Source organism: Scylla paramamosain, chromosome 1 (genome assembly GCF_035594125.1).
Source record: "Scylla paramamosain isolate STU-SP2022 chromosome 1, ASM3559412v1, whole genome shotgun sequence".
NCBI lineage: Eukaryota > Metazoa > Arthropoda > Malacostraca > Decapoda > Portunidae > Scylla > Scylla paramamosain.
The window spans coordinates 38,330,947-38,355,192 of NC_087151.1; the positions used below are offsets into that span (position 1 = coordinate 38,330,947).

The window sequence follows — 24,246 nt, forward strand, 5'->3', positions numbered from 1 at the left end:
GTGGTGATGATGGAGGAGGAGGAGGAGGAGAAATACTAATGGCTTTAGGAGCAGATGAAGAGGAAGTGATAGAGGAGGAGGAGGAGGAGGAGCAGAATGAAGCCTGAATCCTATTGGTAACTCAACACAACTCAACACCACCACCTCGACAATACAATACGATCAAGCTAAAATCGAGTCTGCTCTACAAGTTAACCCTAAAATCTAAAGCGTAATAATAATGTGTTGGGTGAAATGTTGAAATACATAGGCAGAGGTGCACGGCCCCTAAACTTTCTTACTTGGAGAATTTTTTTTTTTTTTCCCCCTTTTCCTGCTTACTTGCTGAGCAGTCTTGTCACAAAAATAAAAGACAGAAGAAGCTCACTCAATATGCCGATCCTCAAAGCATGTTACAAAAGGATATTCCAAAATGCTGGCCAATATTTATAGTAATTTCTAAAATTAAAAATTCATAAAACACACACACACACACACACACACACACACACACACACACACACACACACACACACACGGCACTGTTGAATTATTATTCAAAGAAAATGCGCCTAATATATCCTACTCAATAAAACAATAAAAGAATAAAAAACACACCACTGTCAGTGGTAATCTTTTGCTGTGCCCACAGAAACATTAATTTCTGTTAACTTTGTATTGTTGGAGAGGAGACAGACAGACCGACATAGAGAAACATTGGCCAGACCAAAGGAAGCATAATCTATAAAATACACTTAGTGATTGAAAAAATATGGACTGTGTGTATAACGTTTGAAAATCATCGCTGAAACGGAATAAATTATGAACATGTTCGTGTGTGGACAGGAGAGGGTGCGTGTCTCTGTGTTCCCGTGGCCTTCAGTTTTTTTATATTTTGGGCGTTCAACACATCATTCCTTCACTTAAAAAATTATGATACATGTATTCCACTCGAGTGCTTCGAGGGTCATGACATATATTAATGATTTCGTCTTAATGCTACATTTTTTTTCTTTTAACCAAGAGCAGGTAAACTTAATTTCTTAGTGGCTACTCTCATGCACCATATTTCACAGTAATCATTTACCAGATATATCATTAAATCAGTTATCCTTTTTTGTCTGGTAAAATTTTATTTTGAGGTTTAAGTTTGGTTAGCTAGCATAGAAGAGTAGAACAGGCATTTGTCCTTCAGTGGAATAATAGAGGAGTAATATTGATGATGACCATGATTAGATAATGAGAAGCCAGGGGGAGGTTGCGACAGCCTTGGCAGCCCTAAGTAGACTGTGTTGGTCTGCCAAACACAAGCCTCTGCGTGAAAGAATGTAGATAAAATAAGTAACAGCGTCTAGCACTTCTACGTAATCTTCCCTAACATGTGTGTTTTGATTAACTACGTGACTGAGAAAATTTTACATATACGTATTTTTTCTTCTAATATCTTTTATTATTTTTTTCAAGGACGAGTTGTGCTTCAATTGTAGCCAGTGTCACGCAGCTTGTTTCGTAAATGCAGCACAGGAAGCGTCTGACACCCCCAAAGAGAAAACAGCCAACGGAAAACCACACGCATCTTGTAGTGATTGGATGCGAGACAGTTTATTTCAGCAGCTTTACTGGATCATGGTTACAACAAGCAAGTACATAAATGTAGATGTGCGTATGGCAAATCCTGGTATGCGGTGTAGTCATGGTAGAAAGTCACTTATTCATTTGCAATCACTTCCACTACAGTCTGCGTTTTCCCTCAAATTTACGTCTTCTGATCTGAGTGTTTTCCCTTAATCTTTCGTCTTCTGATACTGCCTGAGAATGTTTACCCCCGTCTTTCCAATTCTGATCTACTGACATTGTTTTCCATCAGTCTTATAGTACATCTTCTAAACTACTGACAGTATTTTTCCTCGATGTTACGTCTTGTAATCAGAGTGTTTTCCCTCAATCTTACGTCTTCTGATACTGCAGAGAATGTTTTTTCCTGTCTTACGAATTCTGATCTACGGACAATGTTTTCCCTCAGTTTTACATCTGATCTACTGACAGTGTTTTCCATCATCCTTACATCTTGCGATCTACTGACAATCTCACAAAATCTTATAACTGATAGATTCTCAGACTTGGAGGACTTCGGATGGAGGGAAAAATTCTAAAAACACAAGTCAGCATCTTAACTCAAATCCTGACTATAACCCTCAAAAGGAAGAAAAGTAGCAAGTAAAGCAGGCTGTATCACCCGTAGAGGCGAGTGTTCGATACCTGCCGGCTCGCACCAGTATACGTGAAGCGAAGCAGAGTCATGGGATAGGTTACGTCATTCCTGCGTGCTGAAAATCCATCTTCCAGGAGTTGATTTGAGTTCATGGCGAAATATTACGGGCAAAGAGCCACTTCATTCTCCAGGTTACCAAAATTACTTCCCTTGCACGCACGCACGCACTTCCACTAGACACACACACACACACTCACACACACACACACACACACACACACACACTCACACACACACACACGCGCAGAAAGGAAGGAAGAATACACAGGATGAGGTAGATGAATGTATGCTAATATTTTTTCTCTCCTGCCTCAGCCCAGCCATCATTCTCATTCAAGTCTGCAAAATCGCTGGGTTCACGGACAGCAGTGCTATACGCAGCAAAGCAGCGCGGCGTGAGAAAGGACGTAAAAATGGTAATCGGAAATAGAAAAGCAGAGCCGTTAGACATTAGTGTTAACAATTAGGAGTCATTCTTGAAATCGTAAAAGTAAAGCCTATAATACCTTACGAACCTATCCAGTGCAATAAAATATAAAATGAAAATAGGAAAACTTGTCAAAAAAAATACGATTACAAAAAAAAAAATGACAGCGTGACAAAATTAACAATTACGGTCATTCTTCCAATCGTAAAAATAAAACTTGGATTATACGAACATATAAAAAAAAAAAGAAAACGGAAAAAAAAACGTAATGAGAATAGGAAAACTTGTCCAACGCACACGAGAAAGAAAAAAAATTGGTGGAAAAAGGAGGAAAGTGGAAAACTTGCACCAGCGGCGAGGAAACTCCAGGGTATATGGCAATAATTCTGCGCCGCCACCCCCGCAGGGCGACCCGTACCTCAGGCAGTACCGCAGGCTGACTCATTAACTCCGCCTGGTGATATAGTGGCTTGATTCATGGCAGCTACTTTAAAACCGCTCGTGTGTGTGTGTGTGTGTGTGTGTGTGTGTGTGTGTGTGTGTGTGTACCTTATCTAAACTCCCTAAATATATTTTCTTTCCCTTTACGCAGGAAGGTTCTGGCCAAGGACACCAAAAAGACAGAAAAAAAAAAAAACACTGAAGTTGCCAGTCTAAAAAAAAAAAAAAGTGATCGAAAAAGAATAATCTACAGAGCCTGAGCTACACTAAGGTGGTTTTGATACAGTAGTTATATTTCCGCACAACAAGAGTTTCCTATTTATTAAGCTAAATTAAAACAGACAGATGGCCGAGGAGATTCATAAGAATGGCGGATTTATTAAACCAATCAATAAAGTCAAGACACCGGCAAGTACTAATACTGATAATGAAGTGAAAGGAAGTGCAAGACCTATGTAGAATGCAGTCATGGTTTATAGTCTAGTAACATACGAAGCTCACTTCTATTTTTTTTTTTTTCTTTATTCTAATTCATTTAAACATATTCTTTTTTTTCATGTAACATGAGATCTGGACAAGGGCAACCAAAATGGAGAAAAAACGCCTCGTAAAGGTGTCAGTCCCTAAAGAAGACACTCGCAAAGCATCTGTCTAATACCAGGTTTTCTATACAGATGTCAGTACGATTAAGATAACATATTAACTAAGTACAGTGGAAGTAAGTTCAGAAGTTTACTCGTCTTATGACCAAGACTCTATCTCCTATTATCAAGACTTTCAAAACGATAACAAACGCATGTCAGACACAACACTCCCAACGACACTCATATTTGAAAGAAACCTAAAAAAAATACACATGAAAACCTACTGCATCACGTTAAAGCGCACCAGAACCAGATCTGCAATACAGCTGTGAGGAGAACCCCAGGCACTTACCACTCGCGCCATGTTCGCGGAGAGACATGAAATAATATGAGTACACAAGGGAGAGACAAGGGAGAGAAAGAAAGAGTAGATGGGGCGGAGAAGTGGAGAGAAGTGGAGTGGGGAGGAACAACACAACAATGTGAAGGACGAGTGAACAGGGAGGCAAGGAGAGGAATGTTGACAGAGAGAGAGAGAGAGAGAGAGAGAGAGAGAGAGAGAGAGAGAGAGAGAGAGAGAGAGAGAGAGAGAGAGAGAGAGAGAGAGAGAGAGAGAGAGAGAGAGAGAGAGAGAGAGAGAGAGAGAGAGAGAGAGAGAGAGAGAGAGAGAGAGAGAGAGAGAGAGAGAGAGAGAGAGAGAGAGAGAGAGAGAGAGAGAGAGAGAGAGAGAGAGAGAGAGAGAGAGAGAGAGAGAGAGAGAGAGAGAGAGAGAGAGAGAGAGAGAGAGAGAGAGAGAGAGAGAGAGAGAGAGAGAGAGAGAGAGAGAGAGAGAGAGAGAGAGAGAGAGAGAGAGAGAGAGAGAGAGAGAGAGAGAGAGAGAGAGAGAGAGAGAGAGAGAGAGAGAGAGAGAGAGAGAGAGAGAGAGAGAGAGAGAGAGAGAGAGAGAGAGAGAGAGAGAGAGAGAGAGAGAGTGTGTGTGTGTGTGTGTGTGTGTGTGTGTGTGTGTGTGTGTGTGTGTGTGTGTGTGTGTGTGTGTGTGTGTGTGTGTGTGCACACATACTCGTATTTGTGTAAGGCGAAGTGTGGGGCGCCTCACACACACACACACACACACACACACACACACACACACACACACACACACACACACACACACACACACACACACACACAACACACACACACACACACACACAAACTTCTCTTCTTCACGAACATTCAAAGCAAATTGATGTAAAAAGTCTAGGAAACAGAGCATATTTTTCCCCAACTATAAAATACTTGACTTTACTTACATCAGCCTAACTAAGGAAATAATTTCGTGTGCATTAAACAAATACGTTGATTTTTGTGATAAGAACATATGTGATGAAACAAAAGCACTTTATCCTGTACTGTTTAAAAAAAAAGACAAGGAAAAAAACGGTAGATGAAGAGTTAAGAAAATTCAATGCTTCTGACTTGTCGTCCCCTTCCTAGCTGTTCAGAAAACTTCATGGTCTTCACCTAAGTTCATAAGAACGTAAGAAAATAAGGGAGGCTACAAGAAGCCGCCAGGCCTAAACGTGGCCGTCCTTACGTCACTGTGTTACTCGTATTACTGAGAACAAACCTAACAGAGTAATGGCATTTAGTATTTCTCTTCTCTCCTTGGGATCGCACGGCTGACATATTCCACCTTTCCACAAACAGAATGATTTAGCAGTGCGAGAATAAGACACACAGCGCTACATAATTGTGAGTTCCTCTGCACCTAACTTACTTGACCCAAATCATAGCCATTCATGCAGTTTGGTCATCAACACACCTACTACTAAAATTACCTAATTACCTAATTCTCATCTCAGATGACAAAAAAAATTAATGCTGCCTGAATATTATCGTATACCATAGGAACTTCACAGTTTGGTATGGGGAGATAAAGGAGATCAAGCAGCCCACGGCCCCTTGAGAGTGAAAGGAGGCGCAGAGAAGGAAGGTGCAAGAAGACACGAAGGTGGGACAGGCGCCAGGTGATGTAAGAGGAATAAGGATTGCATGACTTGGCTGAGAGATGTGGAGGGGCGCTGTTGGGTGAGCTAAGGAGAGAGAGAGAGAGAGAGAGAGAGAGAGAGAGAAGAGAGAGAGAGAGAAGAGAGAGAGAGAGAGAGAGAGAGTGAGAGAGAGAGAGAGAGAGAGAGAGAGAGAGAGAGAGAGAGAGAGAGAGAGAGAGAGAAGAGAAGAGAGAGAGAGAGAGAGAGACAGAGGACCAATACCTCCTGACTGGCTTTACAGAAACAAGGGCTTTGAGAGTGAGGAGGAGGAGTAGAGAGAGAGAGAGAGAGACATGAGAGAAGGAATACTTGAAAACAGATCGAAGTGAGGGAAGAGGAAGCAAAAATCGGAAGAAGGAAATCGTTTGTGTCTTTCTATATATTACTTTTGTTTGTGGCTGTTAATACTACATACTACTTCTACTACTACTACTTTTACTACTACTACTACTACTTTTATTACTAATACTACTTACTAATACTACTATTACTACAACAATTTCGTATATGAGCTACTTTTATTACTAATACTACTTACTAATACTACTATTACTACAACAATTTCGTATATGAGGTGAGGTGCACGAATAGAAATTCCTTACACTTGTTCCTTCGGAGAAAACCTTACTAGAGGAGTTCACTTAGTTGGCGGCGACTTACTGTCATTGTATGTCAGTGCGCTACGGATGTGGTGGCGCGGCGATGTTGTGTGTTTGCCCTACTTCATGTGCAGGGGTGACTGTGCTGCTGTGTGTATTGTAGCAATGTCCGTAAGTGTTGAAAGTGTTGTCATGTGTGTGGCAGTGTTGTACATGTGTAGGGCGGACGAAAAGTGTAAGCTATCTACAAAAATTAATCTTTTATGCATGATTCTGGCAGCAGGTTTCCTATGCACGTTTCTTATGAAAACATTACACGCGCCTAATAAATTTCCAACCTTACAATTGTGCAGCGTTATCAAAACATTATATTATTTGTGTTAACGAGTCACAGTATTGCATAAAAAGAAGAAACGTGTGAGTAGTTTACTGAAATCAAAGGTTTCAATACGATACCAATATTGATGTTTTATGTATAACCTAGGTCAGTGCAGGGACCGCATTTTCAGACAATTCAGCGTCATATATCCACTACTCTGAAGAATTTCTAGACGCTATTATGGTTTCTAAGTCCGTTTTCATGATACTGGTGACATTTTAACAATAATCCTGCACCACTCATAAGAAAAAAATAAACATCCATGAAAATCCGACTAATCATTTATAAGCCCTTTCAAAAGTTCTTATAATAGCCTAAAGCATTTCAGAACACAGTGCCAGAGTTGGAGAAAAAATTAAGAAAGTATTTCAACTTCCAGACAGGTGACGCGTATAATTCAATCAGTATTCATTAGCAATGTAGCCAAACGTCTGCTTTAAGGTCAGTCTTGGAGTCTCGCGTGATTTAGACTTTATTGATCTCTTAAGTGCAGATTTTTATCATCACCTGCATCTTTCATGACTCTTCATTTCACACTGTAGTCTTTTAGTTCTTTATAACTTTCTCACCATCTGCATCTTTTTAGAATACATATCGTACTGCAGTATCTTAGTTCCGTATAACTTTCTCATCACCACCAGTATCAATGTGAACATACGATTTCGTAGTGCAATCTCTTATTTCTGTATAATCTGAAAAAAAAAAAATCACTCACCTATTCTCTCTTTCTCTGTGTCCATGCAAACAATTTTTTACCGCGTTCAGAGTTAGCAAAGACGACACAGCAGTAGTATTAAAGTTGCATCGAACGTTTATACACAGCTTGCAAGTTACCTGTAAAGTGATTCAATGTCCTTTTTTTCTTCAAACGATGAAATTGGTTTTCTTGACATTCTACGTCTGGGGCAATTTTCATGCTTGTCGATTAGCGAGATAAAAAGGACAAGCGTCGTTTCCATGCATACAGGATTCTATCAATACTTTCACGAACCACTCGCCGATATCCATTAAAGATTGAAACGCTGCGTCTGCTGGAATCACTCTGAATGAAATATGCAAGAACGTTATGAAAAAAAAAAGCTATAATTAAAATCCACTTTTAATATAGGTTACATTGATCAATACCATAAACAATTCTGCCCACGAGACTTTATTTTATTTAGTTATCTGTTGATCTTTTTATATATGCAAGAACGTTGAAAAAAAAACGGTTATTAGAATCCACTTTTAGCACAGGTCACACTGTTCCGCCTCATAAACAAATCACGTTATTGTGTGTTTTTTTTATTTTTTTTTTATTTTTTTATTTTTTTTTTCTAAGACTTACAGTACGACACACATCCTTGTACTCGTAATAAAGGTGCAGCTAAACACAGACTCCTCCCCGTGACTCGACCACTGCTGGATCCTCGGAGTGATTGTCGCTGCATCAGCTTCAGTGAAAGCAATAAGTTTACCAGTAAGAGAACCAAAGAAAGTAATACGAACCATGATGTGTGTGTGGTGATGTACCATTTCGACACAGCGCCTTTTTGTGATGCACCTGTCGCCTGCACCTGTGGGAAAAAAATGTCAGCTTACACACTGAATGCTATCATTTATTATTATATTTGAGTAAGCATGGAAATTTACTAAGCTAAATATTTAGTACATACATTCAATAAAAAAGCTTTACTAAATACTCCACCACCTCCTTTGTCATGAGTGTTATCTTTCAAGGTAATAATCTAAGTTTGCGTAAGACCATTTCGTTACTGTGCTAAAATCATGCTACATGTACTAAAAAGCTTTACTAAATAATCAACCACCTCATTTGCTGTGAGTGTTATCTTTCAAAATTATAATCTAAGTTTGCAGTGGCAAAGCAGTAACACTTTCAGTACCATGATATCAGTTCCCCTTTGAGAATTTCATAAAGTTTCATGACGTTTATTGTATCATTTTATCAAAAAAGATAGAACAATAAATGCTACCTGAAATAAAGATTGATTTATGGTATTCATTTTAATCCTTTCACTGTGATACGCAACAGTTCACGACACTAAGAATAATGTATGAAATCTTTATATGCACCTACAAGCGAGAGCTAAAAAAAAAAAAAAAAGATAAATTAAAAACGGAAGGATGCGCCAAATATCAGTGATACTGAAAAGGTTTAAAAACTACATCAAAGTAGTACAGAGTCAGAAAACAAACACTAAGAAAAAACTAACACAGGGTCAATCTTTACTGAACGCGACATGCGCCTGGCGACTCTGACCTTCAATGAGCAAGTATCCATGTTTTTTTTTTTTTTTCCCTGATCCCATTTTCTTCTCAGGTGGCACTCCACTCCACGCCTTGGCGCTAGATGTACAGCGGTCACTTTTACCATCCCCCGAGCTCAGAACGTGAGCTTGATCCAATGCTTGACATCTGAAACTAATTAACTCCTTTTGCGGAAGAGCAGTCCGACAATAAAAATGACTCGCAAATACAGATTGTGGCATTCATTTTTGTTTCCTTCTTTCGCATGCTGCCCGTCAGGTTTCCATAATGAATTGTATATATACAATTTATTATAGCGAGATTCATGATTTTCTACGTGAGCGTTGTCGTTGTAATTCATTTCTGTAAAATGTCATAAAATGTGCCAAAAAAAAAAAAAGGCGAAAAGAAAAAACTCAGGCATTCAATAATGAGCGTTCCACAAAATAAAAGGTAATCTTGGGCGAAAAAAAAAAAAGACGAATAAACAAGAAATAACTGGCATTTCGATTATTGAATGAACAATGAAAAAATTACTTTAAGAATTCGCAAACATGTGGCAAATACTGGAGGGGCCTTTTATTTTTGTGAATTTGTGTGAGAAGAGAGGGGTGCAGCAAAGTAGGAAGTGATTCGTTTGATTGATTTGAAGGTCCGAAATAGCAAGGTCAAGCATCGGGCAGCGGCATTACCTACAGATAAAAACACAAGTAGGAAATGAAGAGGCTCAACTTGACAAGGGCTGGTCCAAAACAGTTCCGGGAGAGAGAGAGAGAGAGAGAGAGAGAGAGAGAGAGAGAGAGAGAGAGAGAGAGAGAGAGAGAGAGAGAGAGAGAGAGAGAGAGAGAGAGAAACGGCGGCGGAGGCGGGTAATTTTCTTTTAACTTTTTGCAATTCCCTTAATACTTTTCCCGCAACTTATCAAAATTAAATCAGCGGAGGGCACGCACGTTTCTGCTGATTTATCTAAAGTATCCCCAACACCGCAGTGAAGGCACCACTGCTACGCACCTTCAGAACTCACCAGGGTAACGAAGGGCGCGAAATCAGTAATGGTGTATCACTATAATCTTGCGCATCTCCCTCGCCTTTACATCATTTCCCATTACATGTACTGATCACGAGGTTATTTGTTAATCGAGAGAGTTGAGCGTCGGCACTGCAACACAAAGAAAAGGAACAACAAGGGGAAGAGGGACGAGAGGAGGCGTATAGATTGAAAAGTAACTAAAAGCCACAAATAACTACACTCAAAGGTTACCATAACTAAATAGGTCAGTAGATGCATGACTAATTTTTAAGAGCTTTAGACAAGGGCAGCAAAAAACAGGGAAGAAGGGCACACTGGAGGTGCCTGTAGTGGGATAGCCTGAAGTGTGAAGGTAGAGTGATGACTGTGAAGGTGTGGTAGTGTGAGGGTGATGTGGCGTGATGTGCTTTGGCTGTGGCGTGGTGTGGCAGTGTGGTTCTGTGGAGATACTGGTGAGATATTAATTTCTCGATAGCCCTTCAATAACATTACCATATGCGGAGTGAGTGAGTCACATTCCTGGTAAAACACTACAGGAAGACTAACTTAGCATGAAAGGAAGATTCAAGCGCAAAACACATATTAAGAGAAAATTAAACTTCTCTCTCATAAAAGAAAAGAGAGTTCACAAGAAAAGCCAAAAGTACATGTTACAAGAAGGTCCGTGTCCGTCACTACATGTCACCTTGCCGTATGTTTTGCTGTTCGCTAAGTGCAGTCCGCCTCTTGTAAAATAACAATAAATAGTTCGGGGTAACTCGGGCCTTTCCTTTAATGCACTGCTGTGGAGAGGCGGAAATTATATTAATTTTCTTTTCTCTCCGGTGCCTGGAGACGCGAGCTATCCACTATGCTCCTTTCCGCTGCAGTGTTCCTTTCCTCGCCAACATATTACGCCTTCCTCTCGTCCCTCCTCCCCATCGCTCCAGTGGTAACTATTCTCCTGACACTACCACCACCACCACCACCACCAGCACTGTCCATGCATCACGGCCTCGTCCACAGCACATAACGGTGGACAGAATACGCACAATACCACAGCACAGGAGGCTCCATTTCTGTTCCACTAATACCTACACGCGGAAGAGTAATGTACAGCGTTCCATTAGCCATTTAGCGAACAAATAATCTGTCATATTTTGCTGCACGTAATTAGGATACCGTTAATTAGATTCGCGTCCAATACAATAATACATTTTTTTTTTCTAACTGAAGCTGAATCCGGATTCACTCGGTCTTCCCTCCCTTCTCTGTGCTAGTTTCATTATCCAGATCCTCATCCATGCGTCCACATCTACATCCACCCCAAGCTCCCTTAGCGACAAAATCTCCTTCCACATGCTTATCTCTCCCACTAACCTAAAACCTAACTTAACTTACCGTAACCTAACCTAACCTAGCTTCACCCATCCCGATCTCCATTAATTAACGTCATAAAATCTCCTCCATATACTTAGTTGTTTCCCCACCTCACTTAACCTAAACTACCCTACCCAAACCTAACCTAACCCACACCAAACTCCATTAACGCCACAAATTCCTTTCACGTGTTTAGCTCTTTCTCTTTCCGTGCCTTGATAATGCAGCAGAAAGAGAGAGGGTGGCTTGCTATCTTCCTCCACCTCACCTCCAGCTCGCTCCTTAATTAATTTTTCCCTCTTGTTTTTCTCTCTCACCAATTCTCCTCCCTTACCTGCAGTCATTCCCTATTCCCTTTTCCTTCCTATTCCTTTATATGATTTCCTTTTTCTGCTTTGGGTTTCTGATCTCCCTCCGCCTTACTCAGGCTTTAATTAATTCCGTTTTTCTTTTATTTCTCTCATTGCTTCTCCCATACTGCCTTCTAGTATTCGTCTTTTTTTTTTTTTTTCTTTAGTCCTGCGGCCTCTGATATTTATATTTTTTCGTCTCTGTTCCTGTCTCACTTGCCCCTTTAATTAATTTTCCCCTCGTTTTTTATCACTATTTCTTACTTATCACTGCTGCCTTTTATTTAGCATCTTTCTTATATTTCCAGGCCTCCTTTCTCCTTCACTTTCCCTTCCCCCAATGCCTTTGAAACGCAGCACACAGACGCTTCGGAATTTCCAACATGTGCATTATATTTTCGCGTTTTCCACAGGCGCAGGTTTATATTTGATTTGGCAGCAACAGATATTCATATTCAGCAGTCATTGGCTTGGGAGCATTCTTCGATAAATTGACAGAATTCCAGCTCGCTTTAGTAGAAGAATGTATTTGGACTCTTGGCAAGCAGAATAATAATTATAATGTCTTGTCATATACGGTATGCCTTACTTTCTTTAACCTAACCTAGGTAGTTGTTCAGAAAAGAGATTTGGAGACGGTGTTTGGAGGTAGACAAAGGGGCACCATGAAACTATGAACCGTATTCTGAAACACTTCTTCGCAGCACCTTGACTACTTTCACTTAAGTTGTAGTCACATATTAACAAGGTTTCTACATTATTACATTAAAACATTCTTAAGATCCCGGCTAATCATTTTTGTGGTCCTTGAAAATAGTCGTGATGAGAGAGCAAAGCGTTTCAGAGTACTGGTCTACATCAGGTGACGGTGTGAACAAGGTAAGGAAGAGGAAGACACGATGGCTATTAATTGAAATTTATGGCGCCTGATTATTACAGGAATGAACGTTAAGTGTCTTTTAACATGCGTGGAGAGTGACGGTATGTGTGTGTGTGTGTGTGTGTATGTGTGTGTGTGAACAGATGATTAAATACATACATACTTGATTGCTTTGAAACACCTTAATTCCCTTCCTTGTCTTGAATCACCATTGAGTCCCTTCTTGAATCACTACTTAAGCCTTCCATAGTCTTTCATTACCGCACGAACGCTTGACTACCATCACATCAGAACACCGAGACACACACACCGAGAAGATACACATGGTCCCCGTCAAACGTCCAACACCTCACTCACAAACCCACCCACTGATCGCATCTTCGTTACCTCATCACTTCTTCACCTTTTCGCTGCCCTATCCTAACACTTATGTAAGCTTGCTCCTCACTCGCTCAGGCTTCTACACTGGCATTGCTGATTGGCTAAAATAACGAAGCAGCTCACTAACAGACCCATCAACTCGATCGCATTTTCGTTACCTCACCACCTCACCACCTATGCTATTACTTATGTAAGCTTCATCCTCATTCACTGAAACTTCCTTTCCATTCACCGCTGTTGCTGGTTGGCTGAAGTAACATGATAGTTTACGTCAGTGAGAAGTTGTGATTAGTTAAGACCGTTGAGACAAGCGTACTGTCAATTATTGTTAGTATAAATGGATCAATTAAATTTTTACTTACTCGTTATGGTAAAAGAAGGCTATATTCAGCGTTTTTTTTTTTTTTTCCAGGAAGCTTTGTCAAAGTATTACCAGCATGATAGCACACATGAAAAAAAACTCCAGTAACATCTATCAGAGCCTATTAATACATCTGAAACAGTGTACTAGATACCTACAGTTAGTTCCATCAGCACCATAACCACTATCATTATCACTATCATCAGGACTCCCTTAATGATTCAGAAATAGAAGTCACCGCCGCTACAAACCATGTGATCTAGCTCTACAGAAGCGAACCTCTAGACATGTAGTGTGTTCTCCGTCAGTAGTGTTTCATGACTCCTCAAACCCGAGGCTTTGCTGTGTCGAAACGGATGAGCGTCGTTCACCAACTAATACTACTCGCACGCGGCCTTTGACAAGGACCATTATGTTCATAGCACTTGTTTTAGCCCTTGGCCACAGTTTTGTGTTGGTGTCTCCAAGGGTCACCGATAATATTGCATGAACACTAGATAACATCCCCTTACCTCAGTGGTTCTCAAACTTTGTTGTTAATTGATGCATTAATGGTACACACGGCAAAAGAAAAAAAAATGTACCGGTGTACTTATAAACACCAATCATTCTAACACCACGGAACAAAAAGTAATGCCCCACTTAATACACGTTGGTAGCCCTGCTGTCAGGTGCACGCCATAAATCACCAACCAGCGTGATATTACATACGTTAGCAAGTGTTATAGTTTTTGAAAGGAGTTACGTTCATAAACAATGGCCTGCTGCGAATTTCGAAAGGGTGTGATATATAAAGAGACTGTACTATATCACCTAAAACACACAATCGACCTGGTCCTCGTGGTGGTGTTACGTGAGCACCCGAGTCTTAGCATGCCGTCTGCAGATCATGTCTGCGTGCCGCCGAGTCCAACATTCTTGGCAGTATATGGCATGTTTTAGGATCGGAGTTATGAAACAATCCTTGAGTGGTTCAAATCTCACGAACAAACCACAGCCAGGCATGCCAACCTTCCCATATCAGTTGCTGCTCTGTTTCTGTAGGCATTGAACCCCTGTGTATACATAGTTAGAGTAGTGGGGGCATGCTACATTAAAAGCGCAAATTTAAGAACACGTACCTATCTAGGATTAGGCGCCAAACAGTTTGATAATCACTGTCTTACCTACACGCAAGTTATTTTTTTCTTACACTTTAGGAAACGTGTACTAGATTCATTATGGTAATTCAATGAATAAATATGAGAGAGGAGAGATGCACTAAGGCACTATGGACGGATGTTTGTATTATACCACTCAGGCTCACTAAGATTGCCTCATCTCCCTCACTTCTCCAACTGTCACAAGTAGCCACACTTCAGCGCCTACCCTGTGACTGTGCTTCTCTTTGTGCTTTGGGAAACTTGCACGCGAAAAGAAACATGAACATAATAACCACGGTACATTCATTCTATAAAAAGCAGGTTTGTTGACAGCAGTTGGTGGGGAACAGACTGGTAGGATATCCTTAAAACAAACATCCGTCTCCTCCCCAAACACACACGAAACAACGTAAAGAGTGAGAACCATATTACCTATTTTTACTTATAGTAGCGAGACAGGTCCACTTTGCATGTCCCTCAAGGTGATGGTGATTGCAGGACGGCGGCGGACGCACCTCGGGAAGCACGGTATACGAGTTTCCAGGCGACAGCAAAATTTGTCCCATTTCTTCGAGTCTTATATACTTGAGGACTCTACAGTATACCTATGACTAATATTACCAAGAGTCTTCGCAATTTTTCTATACATAATCAAGCGGCAGTGATGGACGCATTTTTAAAACTGTTGAAGCGGTTTGGTTCCCTCCCTTCTGCACATTTACATCTTTAGTACGTTTGTCACTTTTGCTCTCGTTATTTTCATGCTTTTCAAGTGAATTTAGTATCCCTTCGCCTCAGGGACTCTCTCGTCTCTCTCCCTCTTTACCAACACTTCCGCCACACGTGTGTCAACCTTTACACTTTCAGGAGAACTATTTTCTCTCCATTTCCGCTCATTCACCGGGGAGAAAATGTTTATCGTGTTTGGAGAAGAAAATGAGGAGGAAGGGAGAAGATATGGTGTTTAATCAGCATCATGAATTCAGATAATAATAATAATAATAATAATAATAATAATAATAATAATAATAATAATAATAATAATAATAATAATAATAATAATAATAATAATAATAATAATAATAATAATAATAATAATAATAATAATAATAATAATAATAATAATAATAATAATAATAATAATAATAACAACAACAACAACAATAATAATAATAACAATAATAAATGGAAGAAGAAGAAGAAGAAAAAAGAAAGATAATGATAATGAAGAAGAACAAGAACAAGAAGAACAAGAAGAACAAGAAGAACAAGAATAAAGAAAAAAGGAAGAAAAGAAGCAGAAGAAAACTAGAATATAAAACTAAGTTTATAATTATAATAATTATTATTATAAATGATAATAATGATAATTATTATCATTAGTTGTAGTAGTAGTAGTAGTAGTAGTAGTAGCACCGGTAGTAGTAATAGTAGTAGTAGTAGTAGTAGTAGTAGTAGTAGTAGTAGTAGTAGTAGTAGTAGTAGTAGTAGTAGTAGTAGTAGTAGTAGTAGTAGTAGCAGCATCAACAGCAGCAGTAAAAGTGGATCAAGTGCAGAACTCACATCAGCATTTCTGCAGACATTCTGATTGGCCATGTCTCTTTGGATTGCAAGTAAATGCAAAATGACATCTGTGTCCATAACAACATAAGAAAATAAGACAACTGCAAAGAGCCAGTTGGAACACCCTACGCCAATCTGCTCACGAGCACCTAAAACTTCCCATCTGCCATCCTCATCCATAAATTGATCAAATATCCTCTTTAATATATCCATGTAATATTTTTGTCGCTAAGGAAGATCAAACACATATATGGTAATTTTGATACGCACAAATTGAAACATTGGATACTTGGAAAAAAAATAATACTAACGATTTGATACCAATAATATAAAGAGCCATTACACTATGTAACAAAATTTCACTTGTGTCTTGCACTTGGCCCCAAACCATAATTTCCTAGTTATTTCCATCTAAACAAAATAGAAAAAAGTTATTTTGATGCTAAAACTTTGCTTTTGTGGTTAGAACAACGAATTTACATTTTTGCCTTACTTCATTATAGTCTGGGTTACTATTGGTTTTCATGTCAGGTAAAGATCTTTACAAAATCTCAATTGCTTATCTAATTGCTTTTGAAATGTTCCAAATAAGTTAAAACAATGAAAGGAAGAATATAAAATGTTCTAAAGATTTTTAATTTTAATAAGATCATTCTTGAACTGACCAGATCTAGCAAGAAATTTTTCATATTTAGAAGAATTTGTTTACATTTCAGAAATCTTCTCAAATCTTCCAGAATGTTCTACCAGACACTTTAAGAAGTTTCTAGAATATTTTAGAACATTCTATTCAATGTAAACATTTCCAGAATATTCTAGAACTTTCTAGAATTCAGTAGAAATATGTAGAAGTATCAAGAATTTTCTAGAATCTACAAGAATTTACAAAAATGATTCAGAATATTCTAAAGTAGCTTCAAGAATATTCTAGAAAGATTGAGAACATTCTGGAACACATTCTGGAAAGACTAAGAATATTCTAGAGTACTGCTTGACAATATAAAAGAAGGGGCTTGCAGACCACCAATCAGTTCTGCTTTGGCTGCCTGAGAAGACACATCACAAGAGGTGAAATGGCATCAAGAAGCTGCAATCATTCTTCAGATGCATTCTGCTACATATGTGGTTAATTCATCAAGATAATAGCAAAGAAGTTCTCTGTGACAGCATCCGGAAAAATGGTGAAATTTAGCTATTTTGGGGCAAAAAATCATTCTAAAAGCCACAAAAGCAAAGTTTGACGGGAATAATGGACATTTTCTATTGTTTTGCAATGAAAAGAATTGGAAAAATAACACTTGCTTGTCAAAGACAAAAAATTGTATTACATAGTGTTATTAAACAGCAAGACAACTCTTAAAATTACTTTTGTCTAGTCACGAATACGTGTCTCGCTGGTTTCCGTTCTTTCAGGTGAGATATACACAGGCGGCGAAGAGGTGCATGAGAGCAGCACTGGTACAAAGCATCGGACCCGGAGCCGAGAGGAAGCTGAGTGTTAGCCTCTTTGTCACGTAGCTCTGAAAACCTTCTTTCCACTGCACACCTCGCCACTCTGTATCCAGCGAACACCTCTCCATTCTTCCCTCACTTTACAACTCCACTTGCAACCAGTGCCTTTAAATGCTGGACAATTAACGTTGCAGAATCGATTTACAAATTACGATGTGTTCCCGTTTCAATCAGAGCATTTACCGGAAGCTGTGACAGCAAATTGGGTTTTGGGACTGATGGTGCACAATAACGTTGCTCGTATTCGCTAAATTGCTTTCAACAGTAACTACATGATGGGACGAGCGAGGGAGGCGGTGATGGTCAAGTCAAAGTAGTAGCCGTCGCGCTGGTGTAGTCGTCAGGAAAACCTCCATTTACACTAAGTCCCGTCAGCTTCTGAGCATTTATCGCATTTCAGTATTTCAGCACTTTGCCGAGTTGTTCTGAAAGAGTCACCTGCACGAGGCCCATTCATCCTGTCCCTGCCAAGTGATGCAAAGGGAACCAAGGCACTTATAATCTAAATAATACTTTGTAATATTTAGAGTATTGAGAATTAAAAAAAAAAACTTTAGTTTATAACACATGGCATTTTTTTTGCATTTTTTTTTTTCAAACCCGGAAAGTGGATTAATGTGCAATCAATAAATTTAACACACAAGGTATTGGCAACCAACGAAAAAAAAAAAAAGGCGGAAGCCTTTTTTTTTCCCCTGTATTTCTTCTATTCTGCATTTCTCTGGACCTTCGTCTGACTATTTATCTGTTTGTCTGCCGCCCCCCCTCTCGCTCTCTCTCTCTCTCTCTCTCTCTCTCTCTCTCTCTCTCTCTCTCTCTCTCTCTCTCTCTCTCTCTCTCTCTCTCTCTCTCTCTCTCTCGTCAGCAAGGGTAGGGAGGCAGCAGTGAATACATAGTGAATGCAGTGTCGCCGGCGCCCATTCCTGGCAACACTACCGGGCCGTGGGTGGCGGAGTGGGTGCATTGTGTGAGGGACAGTGGGCGGTAATTAGCCTCAGTGAAGTATCGGCTACATGCAGAAAGGCAGTTGGTGCTGAGGACGGCAGTTTGTCAATATTGCTCTGATTGGACAACAAGGCAATATTGTGTTGAGCAGCAAGTCGCTTTGGGCATTGCTCTCCATTAAGTGAAAGAGAAGCTGCAGGTTGGGTGGTATTGAGTGAGCGGCGTGTGACTCGGGAAATGAAAAGTGTGAAGAATTATTTGTAAGAACTGTGCTATATCTGTCAGAAATAACATATAACTGTTACTGAATTTAATTTTAACGATGCACGCCTATTTTTAATAAGTATCAGCAAATACATGGACTCATTATTTATCAGTTAAAATCAGGAAATAAACACACATTCAACTATTACTATGTGTTTTTTTTTTTTTTCTTTCGTTTAAAAATTAATGAAAGGTTCTAACGACTACATTAAAATGTTGATAGTATAAGAGTAATTAATGATGATTTACTTGCAAATGTGTAAAGGAAAAAGTTATACTGGTTTCTGCAAGCGAGTTTTGCATTTGAAAATCCCGGAGGTTCCAGCGACATCTGTGTTCAGATATCATAAAAAAAAAAATATATATATATATATATATATATATATATATATATATATATATATATATATATATATATATATATATATAAATAGATAGATAGATAGATAGATAGATAGATAGATAGATAGATAGATAGATAGATAGAGAGATAGATAGATAGATAGATAGATAGTTAGATATTTCACTGCTGGTTATCTTAATCAGGAGAACAATTAATTACAGCAAGGTGTACCTTGAGTCAAAAAAAAAAAAAAACGAAAAGTTTATTGTGATATCTTTTCTGAAATTAAAAGCAAATTAAGCCACATAAAAATAACTGAAAATCAATTCACTTTCATTTTAGCTGATATGATTGATTGAGGAATTATTTTCAAGACACATATCCAGAGGATCTTACTAGTCACAAAAGATAAATTAATTTAACAGAACAAAGATCGACTTCATAAAATTCTCTAATCTTGCCTCACACAACTAAAAAAAAAAAAAAAATTTGATTCACAGAGGATAATAAAGCACTGTATTATAAATTTCAAGCACACATTCAACATAAAAAGTTGCTATAGTCTAATTTCTGCTCAGTAAAATCAAGCAGTATTACTTAAGTGAAATAACAACTGTCATATCATTGCCAGTAACAGTCAAATATAATCCCACATGAGAAAATAAAAAAAAAGACCACCAGATTCAGCATGATTGACAAAACATTGAGACAGATTTTCCACATCATTTTAGCATAAAGAATCAATTTACTTTAATTTATCAACAGTGAAATAGTGCAGAGGATTAATATAACGTTGAAGTATAAATTTTTCGCATAATTTCAACATATGAAATGCCTATACTTTAATTTCTACTGAGTAAAATCAGATAAAATAATAGTTTTATATCATTGTCAGTAGCAGTCGATTGTTCGGTAAAAATCGTATGATTATTCAAGAGAAGTAACCAGTGCCATATCACTGCCAGGAGCAGCCAGAAGGTTATAGCGAGTATAATGTTATCCACCACCAGCCCCGGAGCGCGCGACACCTTCCCGGAGGCAGTACAAACATACAAAGAGCAATTCGGTGCAGCTTTCAACACGGCAGCAATTTAAGCCATTAGACACAGGTGAGAGGGATCGCTTGATATAAACTCACGGCAGAGACTGAGTGCTGTCTGTTTCATCTCGCCCCTGAAGTGTTCCCCGAGTCCACTGGTGCAAAGGAGAGAGAGAGAGAGAGAGAGAGAGAGAGAGAGAGAGAGAGAGAGAGAGAGAGAGAGAGAGAGAGAGAGAGAGAGAGAGAGAGAGAGAGAGAGAGAGAGAGAGAGAGAGAGAGAGAGACAAGAGAGAGACAAGAGACAGACAAGAGACAGACAGACAGACAGACAGACACCCACCCAGACAGACAGACACCCAGACAGAAAGACAGACAAACAAAGAGACAGACAAACAGACAACCAGACAAACAAGCAGGCAGACAGACAGACGGACAGCCAAAGACGGAGATAGACAGAAAGGCACCTATTTGATTATAAAGGTCACCTGCATGCCAGGCACACTATCCTTTATTTGACATTATATTTCCAGCAAAGTCCACGTCCGGAGAGGCGCTGGAGGACGCCAGCCACCAAAGACGTGTTACGTGGCAGCCTCAGTAATTAGTCTCCAATTAGAGCATCAGTTTGCCCAAGCTCCTTCCCGTGAGAGGCGCCTTTGATGCAATAATAATCACATCAGTGGCACAAGACAAACCCGCCGGCAAACTTAAACAGCTGTGGAAGAGCACCACGTGGCCTCGCATCTGACTGTTGTAATTGTGCATTGGGTAACTGAAAGGACACTCCGTTCTTAATATCAGAGTTCTGCCTCGTTACAGGTGAATTTCGTGCGAACACCTGGTTATTCCTTTTTTTTCTGCAAATGTTTTCATGTTTCATTTCAGTTAGGAGGATTTTGCCCTACAGTACATTATTTGATCTCTTTATTTGATTGTTTTTTTTGTTTGTTTGTTGTTGCATTAAAATATTTTGTCTTTGGCGGTTATGTCTTAAGTTAATTAATTTCATTTCATTATTATTATTGTGATTATTATCATTATCATTATCATTATTATTATTATTACTATTATCATTATTATTATTATTATTATTATTATTATTATTATAACCACTACTACTACTACAACTACTACTACTACTACTGCTACTACTACTACTACTACAACTACTATCTGGTCTCATAAGGATTTTCACTATACCTCATCTGCAACAATAAACAACAGAGCAGGAGTGAACATGGCACCAAACAGCGTGTTCTGCAAGAATGTGGCTGGACTCAAGGAAACACCGAAGCATTTGGGACCAGAAAATGGAGGCACATCGATGATAAATGGCGAGAATTACGGGATATCGCCCAGAAACTTGCCAGGGAAGATTAATGAAGCCCTCACATAGTTACTTTAAAGTCGCCAGTCCTGAGAAGCGAGGTGGCGGTGGTGGCCTGTGTGGTGGTGTCCAGTGTAGTCTGTTGTCGCCTGCAGCGCGTGGCCAAGACGAGACGTACGTAAATATAATGGTAGATGAATTGAACAGACACAGTAATCTGGCTGTTAGTGTTGATTCACTAGGAAACTTTAAAAGAAGACAAGACGAAATAATGAATGAGGATGAGAGGTGGAAATAGTAGGTGGGCATATTTTATAAAGGGACTGTCACGTGTAGGCCTAATGCCTTCCCTCACCACTCCTCGTATTCTTATGTTCTTAAGACACCCACGAACATTCCTAGCAGCGGCCTTTTCTCTCACTATACATAAATTCTGCCGCAGAAAGCCTGTACCTGCCTTATCCTCTATTGCACTCGAAGGGTAATTAGTGCGCGGATTACCCGGCTAATGAATTTTACGAGTGGTTCAGATAAATAGACCGCCTTAACGAGGGCCGGCTCACGGGGGATTGCCTGTACGGTTTGGGCACAAATGGGACGTGCTTTATATACGCAGGTAAAATACGTAGGTGAATGGATGCTCAGATAAATAGATAATCAGACACTATGCAATGAGTTTCTTTTTTTATTCCTTATATAATACGAGTATATGGATAATTATCACTTCCTCTTCTAAAACACAAACACACACACACACACACACTCACACACACACACACACACACACACACACACACACACACACACACACACACACACACACATAAGTGCACACATTTTTTTTTTTTTTGCATGTTCTTTCTTTCACTCCATTTGTTTTCTCAATTTACCTTTTGTTCTCTCTCTCTCTCTCTCTCTCTCTCTCTCTCTCTCTCTCTCTCTCTCTCTCTCTCTCTCTCTCTCTCTCTCTCTCTCTCTCTCTCTCTCTCTCTCTCTTTTCTAGCCCTCCTTCTTCCTTTTCCTCCTCCTTCTCCCCCTCCTCTTCCACTTCATCCTCATCCTCCTCTTCTTCATTCTCCTCTTCCACATCCTGCTCATCCTCCTCTTCCTCCTCCTCCTCCTCTTACTCCCAGTGGAGTTGGAAAACTTTTTCACCTCCATGAAGAGCAATCCTCTTAGTATCCTTCCTGGGGCGCCCTCAGACCACTAAAATATTCCTACTCTTCTTTACTCATCATTTTAATTTCTGTTGGGATGCTTTCAACCTTCCAGGAAACATTCAGTTTACACACACTACCCAGACGGACAATTATTTCTACTGACTGTCTCTACTTTCTTTAATCTGAATAAACAGTAGCCAGGATTGATTCTCGTGTTCCTACCGCAATATTTAGGTTGCTGTTACTCCCGCTGTTTTCTTGGATATGAGGAGTAACAAATATGATTGATATGTAATTATTTTTCCTGTCGTGCTTCTTATGTACCTATTTCTTCTTTCTTTAATATGAGAAATGATTTTATTTATTATGTATCTATTTAATCCGAAAAAAAACATGAAGGATATATTATTATCATTTATTTATTTTTATTTATTTATTTATTTATTTATTTTTTTTTTTTTTTTTTTTTTTTTGCAAGAAGAGTGTAAGTATGAGTATCTAGCAGATCAGTTCTCTCTATACCATCGAGAGAGTGCACTGATATGATAAGAGAGTCGCGCATGGAGTGGTAGGGCGTGAGCAGACTTTGAAGTAAGCATAATTTATACAGGGACTGCCACGTACAGGCCTGATGGCTTCCTGCAACTTCCTTCACATTTTTTTATATTTTTACGAGAAGAGTAATGGAAGAGTAGTATACATGCGCTTTATGACTGTAAGTTCTGAAGTCTTCCATGTGAGATTGAAATCCTAATGGAAAGGAAAAGTTTTGAGCTTTCAGGCTAAATAAATATGCCAATGCACCGCCACGCCGAGCATTAAGGAGTATTACGTCTGGATCTGGTGAGTCATGCCAGGGACCCAGACGAAACTTTCGCGACCTGGTAAATGTTGTGTGGCTGCGGTGGTCCCTCATGATTCACACTTTTCTATACAAGTATGTGCTTTTGTTGTATTTGTCAGTGTTGTATTGTACATGCGATGTGATTATATGGTGAATAACTCTATCTATCTATATATTTACTTATCCCTCTCGCTATTTCTACCAACCTACCTATCTATCTATATATCTATTTATCTATCTACCTTTCTATTTATCTATCTCTCTACTTACAACCTACCTACCTACCTACCTACCGATCTATCTATCCATCTAACTATCTATTTACCTATACCTACCTGTGCACTTTTTTTTTTCGCTCACAAGCCTTCTTTGAAATCCAAAGAATACAACTTTTAAATAGTGTACTCGACAGAACCGCCTTTTATGAGTACCGTTATACTTTTCTAACATACTCGAAGTCTCATTTTAACCCCAAACCCTGGGCTACATTTAATCTCCTTGCTCTTCTTCCTAAGAACTGCTTTGTGTTGACTGTGGAGGCATTCCGTCGTCACTTCCGGTACGCGCCTCAATACACCACACTTGTCTCTTTTCATACCCAGACCGCCGCCACGACAGCACCCAAACACTCGTGATGGACGACTCTCGCGCTCTAAACGCCGCGAAATCCGAAGCCTCTGGAGCGGAAAGCGTTTCATCACACCCTCCATCGTGTCGTGGCGCTGACGGTCATTAACTCTTTCACTGCCGGATTATCTGTTCTTCATAACCGCCTGTTTGGAAAC

The 24,246-nt window shown here is 39.4% G+C and overlaps 1 protein-coding gene across 5 annotated transcripts in view; it reads right to left on the reverse strand.

Annotated features, from left to right (window-relative positions):
- LOC135105136 (uncharacterized) overlaps positions 1 to 24,246 on the reverse strand; it is a 405,375-nt gene that overhangs the window by 211,906 nt on the left and 169,223 nt on the right. For 4 of the 5 annotated variants that reach the window (XR_010270726.1, XM_064013202.1, XM_064013186.1 and 1 more), the window contains one exon: positions 8,203 to 8,270. Coding sequence is in view for 4 of the 5 variants with exons in the window: in XM_064013202.1 (XP_063869272.1) it covers positions 8,203 to 8,229 (27 nt within the window). In the remaining variant the exon portion in view is untranslated. Of the gene's footprint in view, positions 1 to 8,202; positions 8,271 to 12,743; positions 12,937 to 24,246 lie in introns of those variants that run through there. The other variant, XM_064013211.1, reaches the window with a different exon arrangement.